General features: G+C 55.4%; 1 protein-coding gene across 1 annotated transcript; it reads right to left on the bottom strand.

Annotated features, from left to right (window-relative positions):
• Positions 1–470: 470 nt before the first annotated feature.
• On the bottom strand, positions 471–12987 carry ANGPTL4 (angiopoietin like 4). The gene is made up of 7 exons (XM_006125522.2): positions 11959–12987; positions 11057–11167; positions 10411–10543; positions 4764–4877; positions 4580–4675; positions 4039–4314; positions 471–2622 (listed from the first exon to the last, which is right to left on the bottom strand). Exons 1-7 carry the CDS (start codon positions 12424–12426, stop codon positions 2441–2443), a joined length of 1380 nt encoding a protein of 459 aa, XP_006125584.2. The 5' UTR covers positions 12427–12987; the 3' UTR covers positions 471–2440.
• Between the last annotated feature and the right edge of the window lie 1839 nt (positions 12988–14826).

The raw sequence follows: 14826 nt of genomic DNA, 5'->3' as shown, positions 1-14826 counted from the left end.
CAGCCTCAGAGTCCATGTATTGCTCCCTCTGCCATGCTGGAGCCTCCACATTTATTTATGGACAAATACAACTTGAGGAATTGTGGGCAGAGTTTTAAATGTTTGGTGCCGAATGCCCCCAGAAGTAACACTGAAGAGAACGTCAAGTGCCAATCAGCTAAACAGATCAAGCTTCATTAGTTTCACTTAGTGTAGAACCTGTTTTCCAGTCATCCTTGTAACTCTGAGCCCTCCCCAGTTTTGTCTTTAACATGCAAGCACCAGAACTGACCTAGCATAGTTGGGACCAACAGCGCACCTGCTGCCCACCCACTCCCCCACTTCCTCATTAACAGTCATCTGACAACTTGAACCACACACATACAATGTTTGTAGGGTTGGTGAGGGGTTTTATTAAAAAGACAACATCTGCAGAAAGTCAGATTTTAGTAAAAAAACATTAGCGCTGAAAATACACAAACTACGGATGATCTTTTCCAAACCCAACATTTATAAATTATACCACATTACATTTAAATACTGAAACAAATTAAACAGTCACTTCATTAAAAAGCTCTAGCATTCTACAAATAACTATTTACAGTATTCAGCAGCTAAGAACTCTAGCAAGTCAGTCAATATGACTAATAGGGCAGGATACTTGGGAACACCCAAGAGGGAACCTTGGCCTGTAACAGTTTTTCAGTGATCACCACCTTACATAAGAAGGGCCATACTGGGTCAGACCAAAGGTCCATCTAGCCCAGTGTCCAGTCTTCCGACAGAGGCCAATGCCAGGTGTCCCAGAGGGAATGAACAGAATGGGGAATCATCCCTAAGTCCTCTATTACCCATTCCCAGCCTCTGACAAACAGAGGCTAGGGACACCATTCCTGCCCATCCTGGCTAATAGCCATTGATGAACCTAGCCTCTATGAATTTATCTAGCTATTTTTTGAACCCTGTTAACATCCCGGTCTTCACAACATCCTCTGGCAAGAAATTCCACAGGCTAACTCTGCACTGTGTGAAGAAATACAACTGAGGCACACATTCCCTCCTCCCCGCCCCTCCTCCAGCACACCTGCACCCGTCTTTTAAGACTCTGGGAAATCCCCAAGTCCAGTCTCTGAAGAGGTTAGACTCATCTGTGCAATATATAGGGGCAGCATCTTAGGTGAGGTACAGGAGAGTTCCCCCCTTCAGACCATTGTTTCAACGTCAGGCCACAGCCAGGAGACAGAGCTTTCTCCCCACTGGAATTCTGGAATCTTTCAAGGAAAAACAAACCCTTCCGGAGAAGATGAAGGAGCAGCACAACTCTTGCTCAAGGGCAGAGAGGCAGGGCTGTGCCTCATATCATTCTAGAGGCAGTTCTAGCTGATTGAGCACCACTACTAGGCCCCTTCAGGATTCACAGAGCCCACCTGGACGTCTAGGATCCAGTCTGGCTTCCTGGTCACACAGGCGATGAACTACTGGGTAGAATCCTGAGGAGGAACCTGTTCTTCCTAGGCAGGGAGGCCAGGAAGGAGGCATTGCATGTGATCTTTGAGGGTGAACAGAGCTGGATGGACCTCAGTCCTCATTCCTCAAGGGACCCCCAGAACCTTCCCCGGGGAGGACACAGTCCACTGATGTCTAGGGACCTGAGGAGAAGGGGACAGGGACAGCTAGGCAGGGGTCAGAAGAAACAAGGGGTCAGAGAGGAGTTGCGTTTGCTGCCTCCTTCTTGCTGCTACTGAGCAACTGACCAGCCATGGCTGGAGATGGGTCAGGAAAGGAGGTCTCTAAGTCAGCTGTTCTGGAGGGTATGGGATGGTGGTTTGGCCAAGCCTCAGACCTAACAGGGAGCTATCCTAGAAGATAAAGCTGACCGTGGCAGCAGCCTCCCAGCTCATGGGAGCTTTGTGAGCTTCCTCCTGGTGGGAATCCCAGGGAGAGGAGGGGAAGGAGACATGGGCCCCCGAGTACAGCTGTTGTAACTATGATGGAAAAGCACCCCATACACTTCCCCTTTTCCCAGCATCAGCGCTGGAACCACACATGCTCTTATCAGCAGAGTTAACTGATCAACAAAGATGGACAGAAAGCTTTGGACACCATTGACTAGGGCAGCAGCACAGATGGCCTGTGACTGCTCCCCCAGCTTGTGCTCCAGAGTGACCCTTCTCCCTGTTCAGCATTACTCCCCTCTCCTCCCCCCCCATTCTGGGAGCTCCCATCCTTTGTGTCCACTAGACCCCAGTAACAGAAGTGGCTGTATGTACAGCAGGAGCCAGCTGCTGCATTGCTCCATGCTAGACTCTGCCAGCTACAGAGCTGCTAGTGTGTGGGAAAACTCCTTGCTGGACTGTCACAGAGGCTGCATTTCTGGTTTCTGTAAACATCAAGTGACAGATGTACATCTGGGCTCCTTTGAGGGAGCAAAAGTCGTCAAGTCTTTCATGTGGCAGCTGGGTTAGGATTCTGTCTCCAGGTCTGCAGGCCGGATTTTCAGGGTGGTAGATTTCAGTGGGTAATATCTCCCTTTCCACGTCTTCCAGAAGATGCCCTGTTTCCTCTCGTGCCTCTGGCGGGGGATGGAGCGGAAGTACTTGCCATTGAGGTTGGCGTGGCCACAAGTGCTGAACCACCAGCCTCCTAGAAGGAGGGAGGGAAGAGGCAGATTTCAGCCAATGGGAATTTTCACAACTAGAAAGTCCCATAGTAACAAAAGAAAAATCACCCCAGATTCAGAGCTATTGCTGCATCCTCCCTTCCTCTTTGAGCACAGCCTGCTCATCATCACCACCCTCAGGGCTTTGGAAGGCTAAAAGACCGGATGTGACAGGGATTTCAGAGGGTCTCTGGTGTGTCAAGAATTCGAGCTCAACTTCCAGGCTATATGGCCATCAGAAAGGCCAAATGAAGGCCACTATTTCTGTAGCCCTGTGGCTGGCCTACGGAGGTCAGGCAGACCCATCGACATGCTACAGCGGGTTCTTTGTGCCATTTGACACTCCAGGAAAAGAGGCTGAGGCTATGTCTATACTGCACTTCTTTTTCAGAAAAATGTACGCAAATTGCGCTCTGCAATTTGCGTACCTTTTTCCGATTCTTTTTTCGGAAAAGGCTTTTCCGAAATTTGGCCCGTCTGCCCTATGCCAAATTTTGAAAAAACCTCCTCTTTTGGAAGAGCCCTTCTTCCTCATGAAACAAGGTTTATAGGGCTTCCGAAAGAGCGTGTCTGCGCTTCCAAAAAAGGGAAGCGCAGACACATTCCCTGGACACGGCATAGTTTTTCCAGGAAACCTTAGGTATCCCAGAGAAGCTCTGTAGTGTAGACATAGCCTGAATTGCAGCAGCTTGCCCAGCATCATCCAGGACAGATGAGGGCACAAACAGTCCATGCACACTTTGAATGGACACCCCATGTCCCAGGCAACCACTGTAGCCTCAAGACCATTTCACTCACATCCAAGAGCCCATATGGGCCGTCTCTGGCCACATGGGGTGCAAAAGCTGAATGGCTGTGAGCCAGGAGCGGCCCCAAGAGTAAGGAGCAGACTCTTACAGACAGTGTAGGTGTTTGCACTGCTAGCACAGCTATCCTTGTGGGAAATGCCCTGGGCCTGGTTCATATGGGCTGGCCGTTTCATTTGTATTCTGGTTACAGTTAAAACAAGCCAAACTTTCAGCCACAGGTGAATGCCTCTGGCCTCCTCCTTTGCCTGGAAGGTTTGAGTCTCAGGGAACACGCTGGCACAGTGAGGCCAAGTTATGACTTTGTAACAAAACCTGGAACTATGAGAACATCATCAGGTGTCACACTTGACCCCTGGAGTCACAGTCCCATCCCAGGGAGGAGGAAGGTGAATCAGGAAGAGATCGGAGTCCAAATACCCAAAAGGCCATTTTTTCAGAGAAGGGGGGGGAAGGTGCCTTTTGCTGCAAAGGGAGGACTGGGCTTTTAGCAGCCTGGGGCAGATGGAGGAAGACGGCTGTCACCGGCTTCCCTATTGGGAGAAATCCCCAATGGGCTTAAGAACACAGCACCCTGCCTTTGCTAGCACTGACCTGACAGGTGCTTGGCACAGTTGGTGTCAGCTTTGAGATCATTGTCTTGATCCCGTGTGGAGAAGGGCAGCTGTCTGAAGTCCCCCAGGGCATTTTCCAGCTCTCCTGAGAGAGGCCCTAGGAGACTGAGTGTGTAGGCTGTGTTCTCCCCAGTCAGGCTGAAGAGGAACTGAATAAGATGAGAATTCCCTTCCCAGTCTTGCAGCTCAATCAAAAGATGGTACCTTCCCTCTTGGACTATGTGATGTATTTTCTCCAGGCCCAACCAGAAGTCACCTGAAACACAAAGAGCTTTGCATTAGCTGACATCACACACAAGCACTAGGCAATCCAAAGCAGATGTTAGCATGCAGAGTCTCTGGTGTCCAGAGGGAGTCACAGGGTGTGTGCACCCCTTTCTGGCGGACTTCCTCAATCCCATGTCAGGCCAGCCAGACCCAACCACTCCAGCATGTGTCATGCTGGCTGGAGATCTTTGCTCTGCCTCCAGGAATGGCTCAGCATTGGGATGGAATTTGCTTGCCATCCACCATCTGCTTACCGCTGAGGTCTCCAAAGCCATTCTTGTAGGCTTCCCAAAGCTGGTCGAAATCCACAGAGCCATCCAGGCGCCTCTGGATGACTGTCCAGCCGCCTTCTGTGGGTGGAAGAGATTGTTCACTTTTTCAGGTCTGTTGTTAAGTTCTGCAGACCTCAGAAGGGCCCATGGTGCTCCCCTCACTTACCAGCAGTCATGTCACAGTAGACTTGGAAAGGCTGTGACCCCAAGGGTTGGATCTCAAACACACCACTGCTCCTCTGCCCGGCCAGGAAGAGCTGCTGGCAGCCCAGCGGGAGCTCTACAAGGAAGCAAAGAGGGCCTTGAGAAGATGCTGTCTTGGCACGCTGCTCTCTGAAGAGGTGCGTTAGCACCACAGTTCTAGTGGCAAGGCCCTTGTCCAAACGAGCCCCGCTGGATCAGCGCTTTGAACGCTAACGCTAGAGACAGCTTATAGCGCACCTGCTCTGTGACTAGTGCCCAAAAGGCACGATGGAGATATAAGTAACAACAAACCCTAATGTTTCCCAAAGTACCTCCCTCTAGGCCCCACAGCTTCTGCCTCACCTTGTGCAGAAGTTAATCCAGGAGAACAGACAGCTACTATCCTACCAGAGACGTGGGCCCAGAGCAAAAGCCTGGAGGAGGAGCTGGTGAGGAGGATCACATGAGCTGTGCAGAGCAAGGGCAACCAGGCTGCAGCCCTGGGCGGCTTCCAGACACTAACTCTGGGTAAGCAGAGTCAGGACATGATGCAGGCAGATGGTGGGAGGGGGTAATGCCTCTCCCCGCAGCAGAGGGCAATGGTTGCGGATATTGTCCTGACTTACTCCTGGACCACCACTATTGCACGAACCCCATCTCCCTCACATTAGATGAGAGACGCAGAGCTGAGCGCCGTCAGCATATGGGGACCCTGTTGTCCAGAGCCCCTCATAAGAGCAATGCCCCCAAATGCAATGATTGGGAAAGGGGGCCCAGGCCTAACTCTTTGGGACTCCCCCTGCCCACACCACAGGCCAGGAGTAGCTCAAACAGAGAGCTGCCCCACCAGGCTGCCACTGGCCGGAGGTTCTGGCCATTCCCTGCAGGGCACCAGCAAGACTTCACTGTAAAGCGAAGGGGTGTTTTGATCCTTTCCCCAGGCGCCTGGACTTTGGCCTCAGCTTTACTGTAACTGCCAGCAAGGCAGCATTTCAACAGAACTGGTGAAAGTCCACAGGGAACAATCCCCAGGCCTAGGAAGAATCCTGTTCTAAATCCTGCAGCACAAGGACAGGAACCTGTCAGGACACAGAGGGACTTCACCCAGCTTTGCAGAGCACCAAGGAAACAGGCGCAAAATCAAGCGGCTTTTTGTCTGCCAGCAATAGGTGGCAAGAGCCCTTTCCGGGCATCGCCCCTGGACAAAGCAAGGCCTGTTCCCAGCGTGGCTGGTCGGGGGAAGCTGGGAGAGGGCCCTTTGCTTTCTGTTTTGAAACATGTTGTCTGTTCCCCCCGAGCTGCTGGGAAATCCAGGCAGCCCCTCCTTCGGGCTTGTCTCACTGCACAGGGATTCTTGTGCAGCTGCCATGAGCAGGAGTTCAGGAGGAATCACAGGGAGCTGGGAGTAAACATGAACTTTCCCCCACTTCCTAGGCCTGGGCCCTCCACTGGGGAGCGCAAAGACACAACCGCGACCCGCCCCGTGCGAGGCTGGAGGTGGAGTTTTAATGCAGAGTGCGGGACAGCCAGGCTGGCCCAGGCGGAGCAGCTGAGCGGGGGTACGTGCCGCTGATCACACAGGAGATTGGGTTGCAGCAGGAAGCTGCTCCGCCAGCACCGTGGTGACACTGGCCTAGGCCCCGAGGCACCACCACTGTCTCCAGCCCACACTGGGGCTGTCAGGCTTGGTGCAGAGAGCTCAGGGAAGCGAGGGGCTGAAGGGGGCACGCTCTCAGCAAACTCCCCCCCACTGCTGCAGGAAGGAGGGAGGCAGGCGAGCAGGAAGGGCTATTCTGGGCAGGCAGGAAAAGATGGAGCTCTTTCCCCAACAGTGCAGGCTGGGTGGAAAGTGGGGGCCCCCCTCCATTCCCAGCTCACAGGGGTGGGGGTGAGAAGATTCTGTTGCTTCCCCCCCACAGGAGTGAGGTGTCCAGGATCTTCTCCCCCACCCTCACCCATTTGCTTAGCTCTGCCCAGTGGCGCTGGAACATTTTTAATGGTGGGGGGCGCTAAAGCCAGTGGTCCGCACACTTCTCCCCTTAGTCCTGTCGGTGTCCCACCACCCACCAGAAATGAGACAGCAGCAGAGCTGTGGCTCGGGCCGGGGGAGGGGGAGGCACAATGGACAGGGTTAAGGGGGCCATGGTTGGGCTCCTGCATGTGGGAAGGGGAGCAGAGCCTCGGATGCAGGGCTGGTGGCAGTAGGGACCCCACATGCAGAGCCTTGGATGTGCAAGACCAGGAAGAAAGCCTCAAGCACAGGTCCTGTGGCAGCTGGGGCTCCTCGGCCCATAAAGGGCTGGGAGCAGAGCCCTGGGCATGGGTCCTGCAGCCAAGACCACAGGAGCCTTGGGACCTGCACAAAATCTGGGGGTGCTGATTCTCCCCCAACCCTCAATTTGCACACATCAGCCGAAAGGAGGCTACGCAGAGCACTGCAAAGGCTTCTCACTTTGGTTTCTGGGCAGCAGGGCCAATGGGACATGCAGTCGGGGCACTCAGTGCCAGCCACACGCCACGTGGCCCCAGCCAGCAGACAAAAGGGCCCCCCCCAGGGCAAGTGGCACAGCGAGGCAGCCGGGATGGAAGTCAGGCAGGAAAGGCAGGCGCTCACATCAGCAGGCTGTGAGCAGGCCAGTCTGCAGGAGGGGAAGGGAGCCCAGGCTGGGAATGTGCAGGGGGAGGAGGGGTTCATCCCAAGACAGCAAAGCAAAGGCTGCTCAGGGGGAAGGGAGAGCCAGAGTTGACTGTCAACTTTCACCTAATTTCCTCCCAGCCAATCAGGGGCTGCCCCCTCCCCCAGCCAGCATGGGCTGCCCCCGAAACTGTCATAACAGCTGTGCTCTGGCAAGGGTCTGAACTTCCACCTACTTGGCTCTGAGCCTGTTCTCTCCTCTCCTCCCCCCCACCATGCAACCAGATGCAGGGAGCACAGGCGAGTGGTGGGTTAGCAGCTGAAATCACTGTCCCGCAGGGTGACTGTGGTGACTGCTGGTGCCCCACACCAGCCTGCAGATGCTAGCATGAAAACAAGGGGTCATTCATGCGCTGGCCTCTTGAACTAGTGGCACCCCTTGGGCTGCACCATTTGTGCTTTAGGAAAAGTCTGAGTCCCACCGAGTCCTGACCAGACAGGCCCAGCCAGAAGCACCAGGAGCCAGGTACCTGAGGGGCCGTGTGAGCATGTCAGGGCCATGACAAATGGCACCAAGCCAGCCAACACCCTTAACACACTCACCACCCCATCCTGGGCCCTGCCCCAACTCCCTCCCCTGGGCCTGGAGGGAAGATTCAGACGGGGGCTGGGAATCTGAGCATTGTCCATTACTTGAGCTTGCCATGGGGCTGGAAGCAGGCTCATGCTAGCCTCTGACCTGCAGGATGGTGGCTGTTTGCTGGGACCAAGAATCCCCAAGCGGCTCCTGTTAAACAGTCCTTCATGCTGGGCTTTGCCACATACATTACTCAGCTCCTCCTTCAGTTCCCTGACTGCAGCAGCAGCAACAGTCCAACTCAGTTAGGTGCCACTGGCCCCGGAACCTCCACTCATCTTACTTTAGAAGGACCCTTCAGGTTTTCCTGACTCAAGTTTTTTCGGCCTGGTCAGTTGCAGCTCTAAAGGGCAGGCACCCTCACGCAGATGCAAACAAAGAGCAAACCTGTTTATTTTACTAAATCCATCGAGGAACGTTAACAACAAGGCCCAGCTGAATTACCCCAGACTGCCTCCTATTTATGGAACGCGAAGGTCACCACCAGCACGCTGCGAGGAAACACGGTTCCTTGAGCGCAGGGCTGCATTCCAGGCTCTGTTGTTCAAATGACTCTTTCCCTCCCCTGAGGAACAGCTCGACTCACTTTCCCCACCCCGCCCACCCCAGCCACATTCGTTTGGAATCCCAGCCCTGCTGGGAGACTAAGGCTCAACTTTCACCTACTTGGCGAGCTGCCGGAGCGAGTGCCTGCAGGGCCTGAAGACGCGATCCGCCTTCTGCAAGCCATTAAGCCGCTTGCTCCAGAGGGGCTTCCAAACCTTCCCCTTTCACACAGCTGGCCAAGCGCCAGGCTGAGGCTAACTGGTGTACCCAGGATGTCACTGCAAGACCCATAAGAAGCCGCCTGAGCCCTCATGGTCCACCCGACCCCCAGGGTAGCAGAAGCAGCTCTGAGCAGAGCCCTTCAAGGGACTGGCTGTTGGGAGGGCAGCAGTGAGGATGCTGGGGCCAGCCTTTGCCAGAAGGTTCCCTGAAGACGGGGGTGATTAGGCAAATGGAGAACTTAAGGTTTGGCCTAGAAGGGGAACCAAGTGGCCAGCTCCACAGGGAAGAGACCCAAGTTTCTGTCTCCCCGAGGGTTGCTGACCAATCTCTGCTACCAGCATCAAGGGGGGGGGGATATTGGCCTCATACAAACAGCCAGGCGTGGTCAGAGCAATGGTCCATCTAGCCCAGGATCCTGGCTGCTGACAGTGGCCAATGCCAGCAATCCCTCTCCTGTTGCCCATTCCCAGCCTCTGACAAATAAAGGCCAGGGACACCCTCCCTGCCCAGTCTGTGGAGGCGAGGGCAGAGGGAGACTGAGCAATGGTTTTTAGGAGCACAGCTCTCCAGTTTGCTCACCATTGTCTTTGTAATGCCCCAAGAACCCAGAGCAGCTGATGGCTGGCAAGTCAGCTAAAAGCTGGCAGGAATCTCTCACACTATTTCTGTCTCTCCCCATCTGCACTCCCCTCCTGTCCTCTGTTCCCTGCCCAGCCCCACGACCTTTGTTTTGCTCTTGCAGGGGCACCAGCAGCTTTCTCTCCATGTGCTCGCAAACCACTTTCTGCAGCCTCTCTGGAGAGCCTCCTCTGCTTGACACAAAGCAGGAGGGACCCCACTTGTCTTCCAGATTGTTCCCCTTTGGGTTGGACCCTTTATGCAGCCAGCTAGTCACCACAGCTGGCTCCATCCGCCCCGAGCTCCTAACTGGGGAGCAGCCTCGGCCCAAGCCACCCACTCTGGGCCTGCTTCCATGGACCTCTGATGGGAAGAGTGAGGCTCTTTGGTACGGTCCAAAGGAGGATGCACCAAAGGTCTCAGGGACAACGGAAGGGGATGCACCCCAGGGGGATTGTCCAGCTCTCCAGGCACAGACACAGCACTGCCCTGGTCATGGGGTGCTAGATGGGGAGGTGTTGACACACCAGTGACGCAGGCCTAGGAGAGACCTACAGCTCCCCATTGATTTGCTGTTCCTCACCCAGCCCCACACTGAGGGACACAGGCTATGGGAAGAGCTACCAGCTGCATTCCAAGCCCCAGACTCCTCTGCACGAAACCAATGATCACGTGCTGTAACTCCAGCCTGCCAACCTCATTCTCCCACTTTAACCATGTAGTGCCATGCCCTCTCGCGGGTGGCCTGCAGCTATCTGCAATGGGCATGCACCACAGGAGGCTGTAAGACTCTTGCAAAATCCTCTCTAAGGTGAGGTCCCGGAGGCCAGACCCTGCCTACACTCCCTTCCACTCAGCTCCCAACAGCCAATTTCACAGGCGGAATTAGGACAATGGACCCTTTTGTTCAGACCCATAGCTGGACCCGCCGACAGGACTCTGCTAAAGGGTGGGCAACTCACAGATACTCACTTTGTGGCTGGGCAGGTCCCACGCTGGCATTTTGGCTTTGGTTGGAGAGGCTGATGCTTTTCTTCAGGTTGATCCTCCACTTCAGACTCCGCGTTTTGTTGTCCTTCAGGTGCAGTGGCATCAAGAGATTGACCTAGGCCAAACCCATGGAGGTGTTAGCAGCTCTTCCTGAGCAGCCCCTCTACCGTGACCCACAGGCAGGCTGGTCTGTACTGGGGATACTGACAGCTCAGCACTGGCTGGAGCAGGAGCGACTGGTTCTGAACAGCCTCGTTATGTCGTGTGTTTGCAAACTACACACCTGGCTGGGGCAGGGGTAGAGCATCTTGGGGTTACCCCCCAGTCTCTCTGATCCCCCTGTTGCAAAGGGGGAACGGCTGGATAAAAATTTTGAGCCTCTGGGCCATACACACAAATGGGGCCATCGCTTTCAGAGCCCTTTCGAACTGGATGACTCCTTCTCCCTTCCTAGGGCAGCAATGAAGCCCATGGGCCAGGTGGGAATTATTAGGTCAGACTTGGGCTCTGCAGAGGCCCTGCACGCCGGGCGTGGGCCAGGAGCCATGTCAATGCGCCCGATGGGCATTGCCATCTACTGGTGTTAAGGGAAGCTGGGGAAGCGGGGGGGGGGGGGGGGGGGACTCACTTTGCTCTGCAGGCTTTTAATCTGCAGGTTCTGCTTGTCCAGCTTGTATTGCTGCTGCTTGAGCTTCTGCGCCAGTGCCTCGATCCGCAAGTTCTGTGCCGTCACCAGGGACTAGTAGGCAGAGGCAAAGATAAGCTCTGGGAACCCCTATGCTGCGCCGGGCCAGGGTCACTGGGGGCTGGGCCCCCAGCTCAGCCAGCTCTGCCCCCTTTGCCCAGCCCCAGAGCCTGAGGCTATTGGGGTGGCTTGACCAACATGGTGCACTGGATGTAGGGATGTAAATGACTAGTTGCCTCCCCCCCCCTTGCTGCCTCTATCAGAGGCAGAAAAGTGGGGAGGGGAAGCAGGAGCTGGTGCAGGATGGAGCCAGCTTAAAAGCCGGTTTTCAGCACTGTCTCCGCAGGGAGGCAGAGGAGTGAGCAGGAACTGAAGCAGTCCCCCCTCCCGCTGGGTCCCACTGCTGTGCCTCAGCCGTTTAAATGTAGTAAGAGTACTAGTTTAGAAGGCAGAGCTGCAGCAGGAATAGCGAGTGCCTTATTGACTAATCCAGTAGCCATGCAAAATCCATCCACTACTCCATTAGCGGATTAGTGGAACTGCAACATCCCTAGCAGGCAGCCCTGTGCTGTCTGACAGCGCAGCCCAGCGTCCTGGGGCAGCCCCCATGTCTTGGCACAGCCCCCCCGCTGTGTTGCATGCCTAGCGCGGGCGAAGCATGGCTGAGACTGGGCCCCACATCGCGGCACTCCCGGAAGCCCCCTCCCAGGGAAGGCAGCAAGCCACAGAGGAAGGGGGCGTTCAAGGGGAGAACGGACAGATCCCCCTTCCCGTACCGGGGGCAGGGCGCTCGCAAGGTGGGGTGGACGGATTACCCCCTTCCCGGAACAGGGGGACGCATTCACCTGCAGCGGGCTCAGCTCCGCGGGACTCTGGTTCTCCGAGGGCCGGCCCGGCAGCACCTGCCGAATCTTGCCCTCGAGGTGCTCCAGACGGGCCCGGATCTCCGCCTTGTTCCCGGCCAGCTGCAGCAGCCGCTGGCGCAGCGCCTCCGACAGGTTGAAGAGCTGCTGGTCCGCGCCCTGCAGCTCCTGCACAGCGGCGCGCAGCTGCGCGCCTTGCTCCTGCGCCTGGCGCGCCTGGCGCAGCAGCAGCCCCAGCGAGCCGTTGTGCGCGCCCAGCCGCCCGCCCAGCTCCCGCAGCTGCCCCTTGGTTCTGTCCACATGCTCCTTGAGCCCGTGGCCCAGCTGCAGCAGCCCGTGCGCGATCACGTTCACCTCATCCCAGGAGGCGAACTGCGCCTTGCGCTCCTTGCCGCCCGCCGGCCCCAGCCAGGCCGCCGCGCACAGTAGCAGAGCCGCCGCCAGCCGCATGGTGCCCGGCGCGGTGCTCGGGAGCGCAGCGGAGCGGGCCCGGACGGTGCAGCGCGCAGCGAGGGGGCCAACTGCCGGGGAGCGGAGCGGAGCGGAGCGCAGCGCAGCCGGGCCGCAGCAGGGCGCAGGGGCTTGGCTGGGGGCAGCGGAACGCAGCGCGACTCCCTGATGCTGGAGAGCGCAGCTTCGCTTGGGCGCCCGGCCGTGGTCCCTCCCCTTTTATAGCCTCCCGCGCACCTCGCCGCGCTGCTTTGCATAATGGGGAGGGAGTGCCGTGGGAGCGGCTCCGCTTTCCCCTCCTGCCCAGCCGGGCACAGGGCGAGCGGGACTGCGCCGGCTCAGGAGCCCCGGCTTGTCCTGTCCTGACAGGTTACAGCTCCGGGTCCCCTGCGCCCCAGGAGCTCGGGGTCGGGTTTGTCTTGTGGAGCTGGAGGAGGCGCGGGGGGAGTCCCCGGCCTGGCGCGGGGGGTGTTCCAAAGCCCAAAGGAGCGGGGGAGGGGGACAACCGGAGTTCCCATATGTCCCTGCCCGCCAGGGGCCCACTCACCTTCCCCAGCCTTGCATATGTGTAAATAAATTATCTTCATCAATCAAGCTTGAATCCGAGGCAGCCCAGGTTTTCAAACGGGGAGGGGCATGGCGCCTAGGGATGATGAAAGAATATTGGGGGGCCAGTGGCATTATCTGGCAGCCGGGACTTGGGTGAGGAGGCACCTCCACCCTGGCTCACTTCAGGGGGTCACCCAACCTGTTGTTCAGTGTCAACCACCATGGTCGCACCAATTTCCACTCCCAGAAGCCCCTCTGCCTGGCCATGGCTGCCCCAGAGACCATCGCATGTGCCTTGCCCCACCCTGAGCCACTGAGCGGGGAAGAGCCAGTATTGTCCATTTTTGTCTGGTTATGTGAGGGGAGCCACCAAAAAGTGTAATTCACAGGAAGTGGGGAGGGACAGCTCAGAAGGTTTGAACCCCATTGAGTCAGCCAGGGTTGAAGGCATTGCCTGGTTATTTGGCAAGAGGATAAACTGCTGACTCAGGCATTGCTTCCACATGGTCCTATTTGTTTACACTGTTCTAATTCAGTGTTTCTCAACTTTTTTTTGATAAAGTACCCCTTTTTAAATAAACAAATTATAAGTACCTAGTTTTCAGACACACACATTTTTTTTCTACCATTGCAACACATTTGTTTAAACAACTTAATCGTAGCTGGACAGGCGATAAAATTTTTGGGTGTAAAAAGTACAAAAATAATAAAGCTCTGTAAAAACTTAATACAAAAATTCAGTTTTCTCCAAATTTCAGTTGTGTTGGCATACCCCCCCCAGATTTCTCTAGAGTAACCCTATGGGTACTCGTACCACTGGTTGAGAAACACTGTTCTAGTTCCCTGCACACAGTAGAAACAAACAACAGCAGCAGTTTCCTTGGTTGCAGTCTGACTCTACAAGGAGTCCTGTGCCCAAAAGACACTCTGTCTCTGTCCACTTCCTCCAGTGCCACTCACATCTGCTTCTCTTACTTCCTGCTTGTTTAGCATGTGCAGACACACACCGCTGCCACCAATACGTGTCCTATCCCTGCAGTTTGCCATCAGCTTGAGGACACCTTTCTAATTTTTGCTGGGTTAATTCTTGCTCAGTTCTTGCCATCTGACTCGGTGCCCTGGAAACCATCTCTCCAGATCCCGGAACACTTGGAGGATCTGAGGGGTGGGCCAGGACAAAGGAGGAGATGGGAAAAGAAAGGAGACAGCAGAAGGAAAAGAACACAAAACAAATGCCTCAGAGCAGAGTGGCTGTGTCTAGACCGCATCCCTTTTCCGTAAAAGGGATGCAAATTAGACATATCGCAATTGCAAATGAAGCGAGGATAAGGGATCTTTCGGAAAAGGCTTTATTTTCTGAAAGATCTGCGTCTAGACTGGCGCTTTTTTCCAGCAAAGCTCTGAGCCGGAAAAAAGAGGCAGCCATTTTTATGCTAATGAAGCGGGGGGGATTTAAATCCCCGCTTCATTTGCAATTGTGATGTGTCTAATTTGCATCCCTTTTATGGAAAAGGGATGCAGTCTAGACACAGCCAGTGGGTGGTAATGGGATGGAGAGAGACAGAATGGAGGGGCTGGGTCTGTGGATAAGAATGGGGTGCAAGAGAGCAGTTTCCCGTTCCAGTCCCCATTCTTTACTGGAATGCACCTAGGTTTTCCTTTGGGGGGCTGTTGGGCTGTTGGTTGAGATGAGGAGTGGAAGGAATGAGCCACCAAGTCTGCTGCCAACATCCAACATGTAAATAAGAAAGGAGTCGGGGAGGGGAAGGGAATGAAATTCCTGGCTCTGAGCATTGGTGAATGTAGTTCTTTATTTTGCTCAGCTGTGAGTCTCTGCATCTATGTTGTGGT

Source organism: Pelodiscus sinensis, chromosome 19 (assembly GCF_049634645.1).
Source record: "Pelodiscus sinensis isolate JC-2024 chromosome 19, ASM4963464v1, whole genome shotgun sequence".
NCBI lineage: Eukaryota > Metazoa > Chordata > Testudines > Trionychidae > Pelodiscus > Pelodiscus sinensis.
Note: the sequence above shows the minus strand (reverse complement) of the source record. Positions and strands in the feature narration are given on the sequence as shown.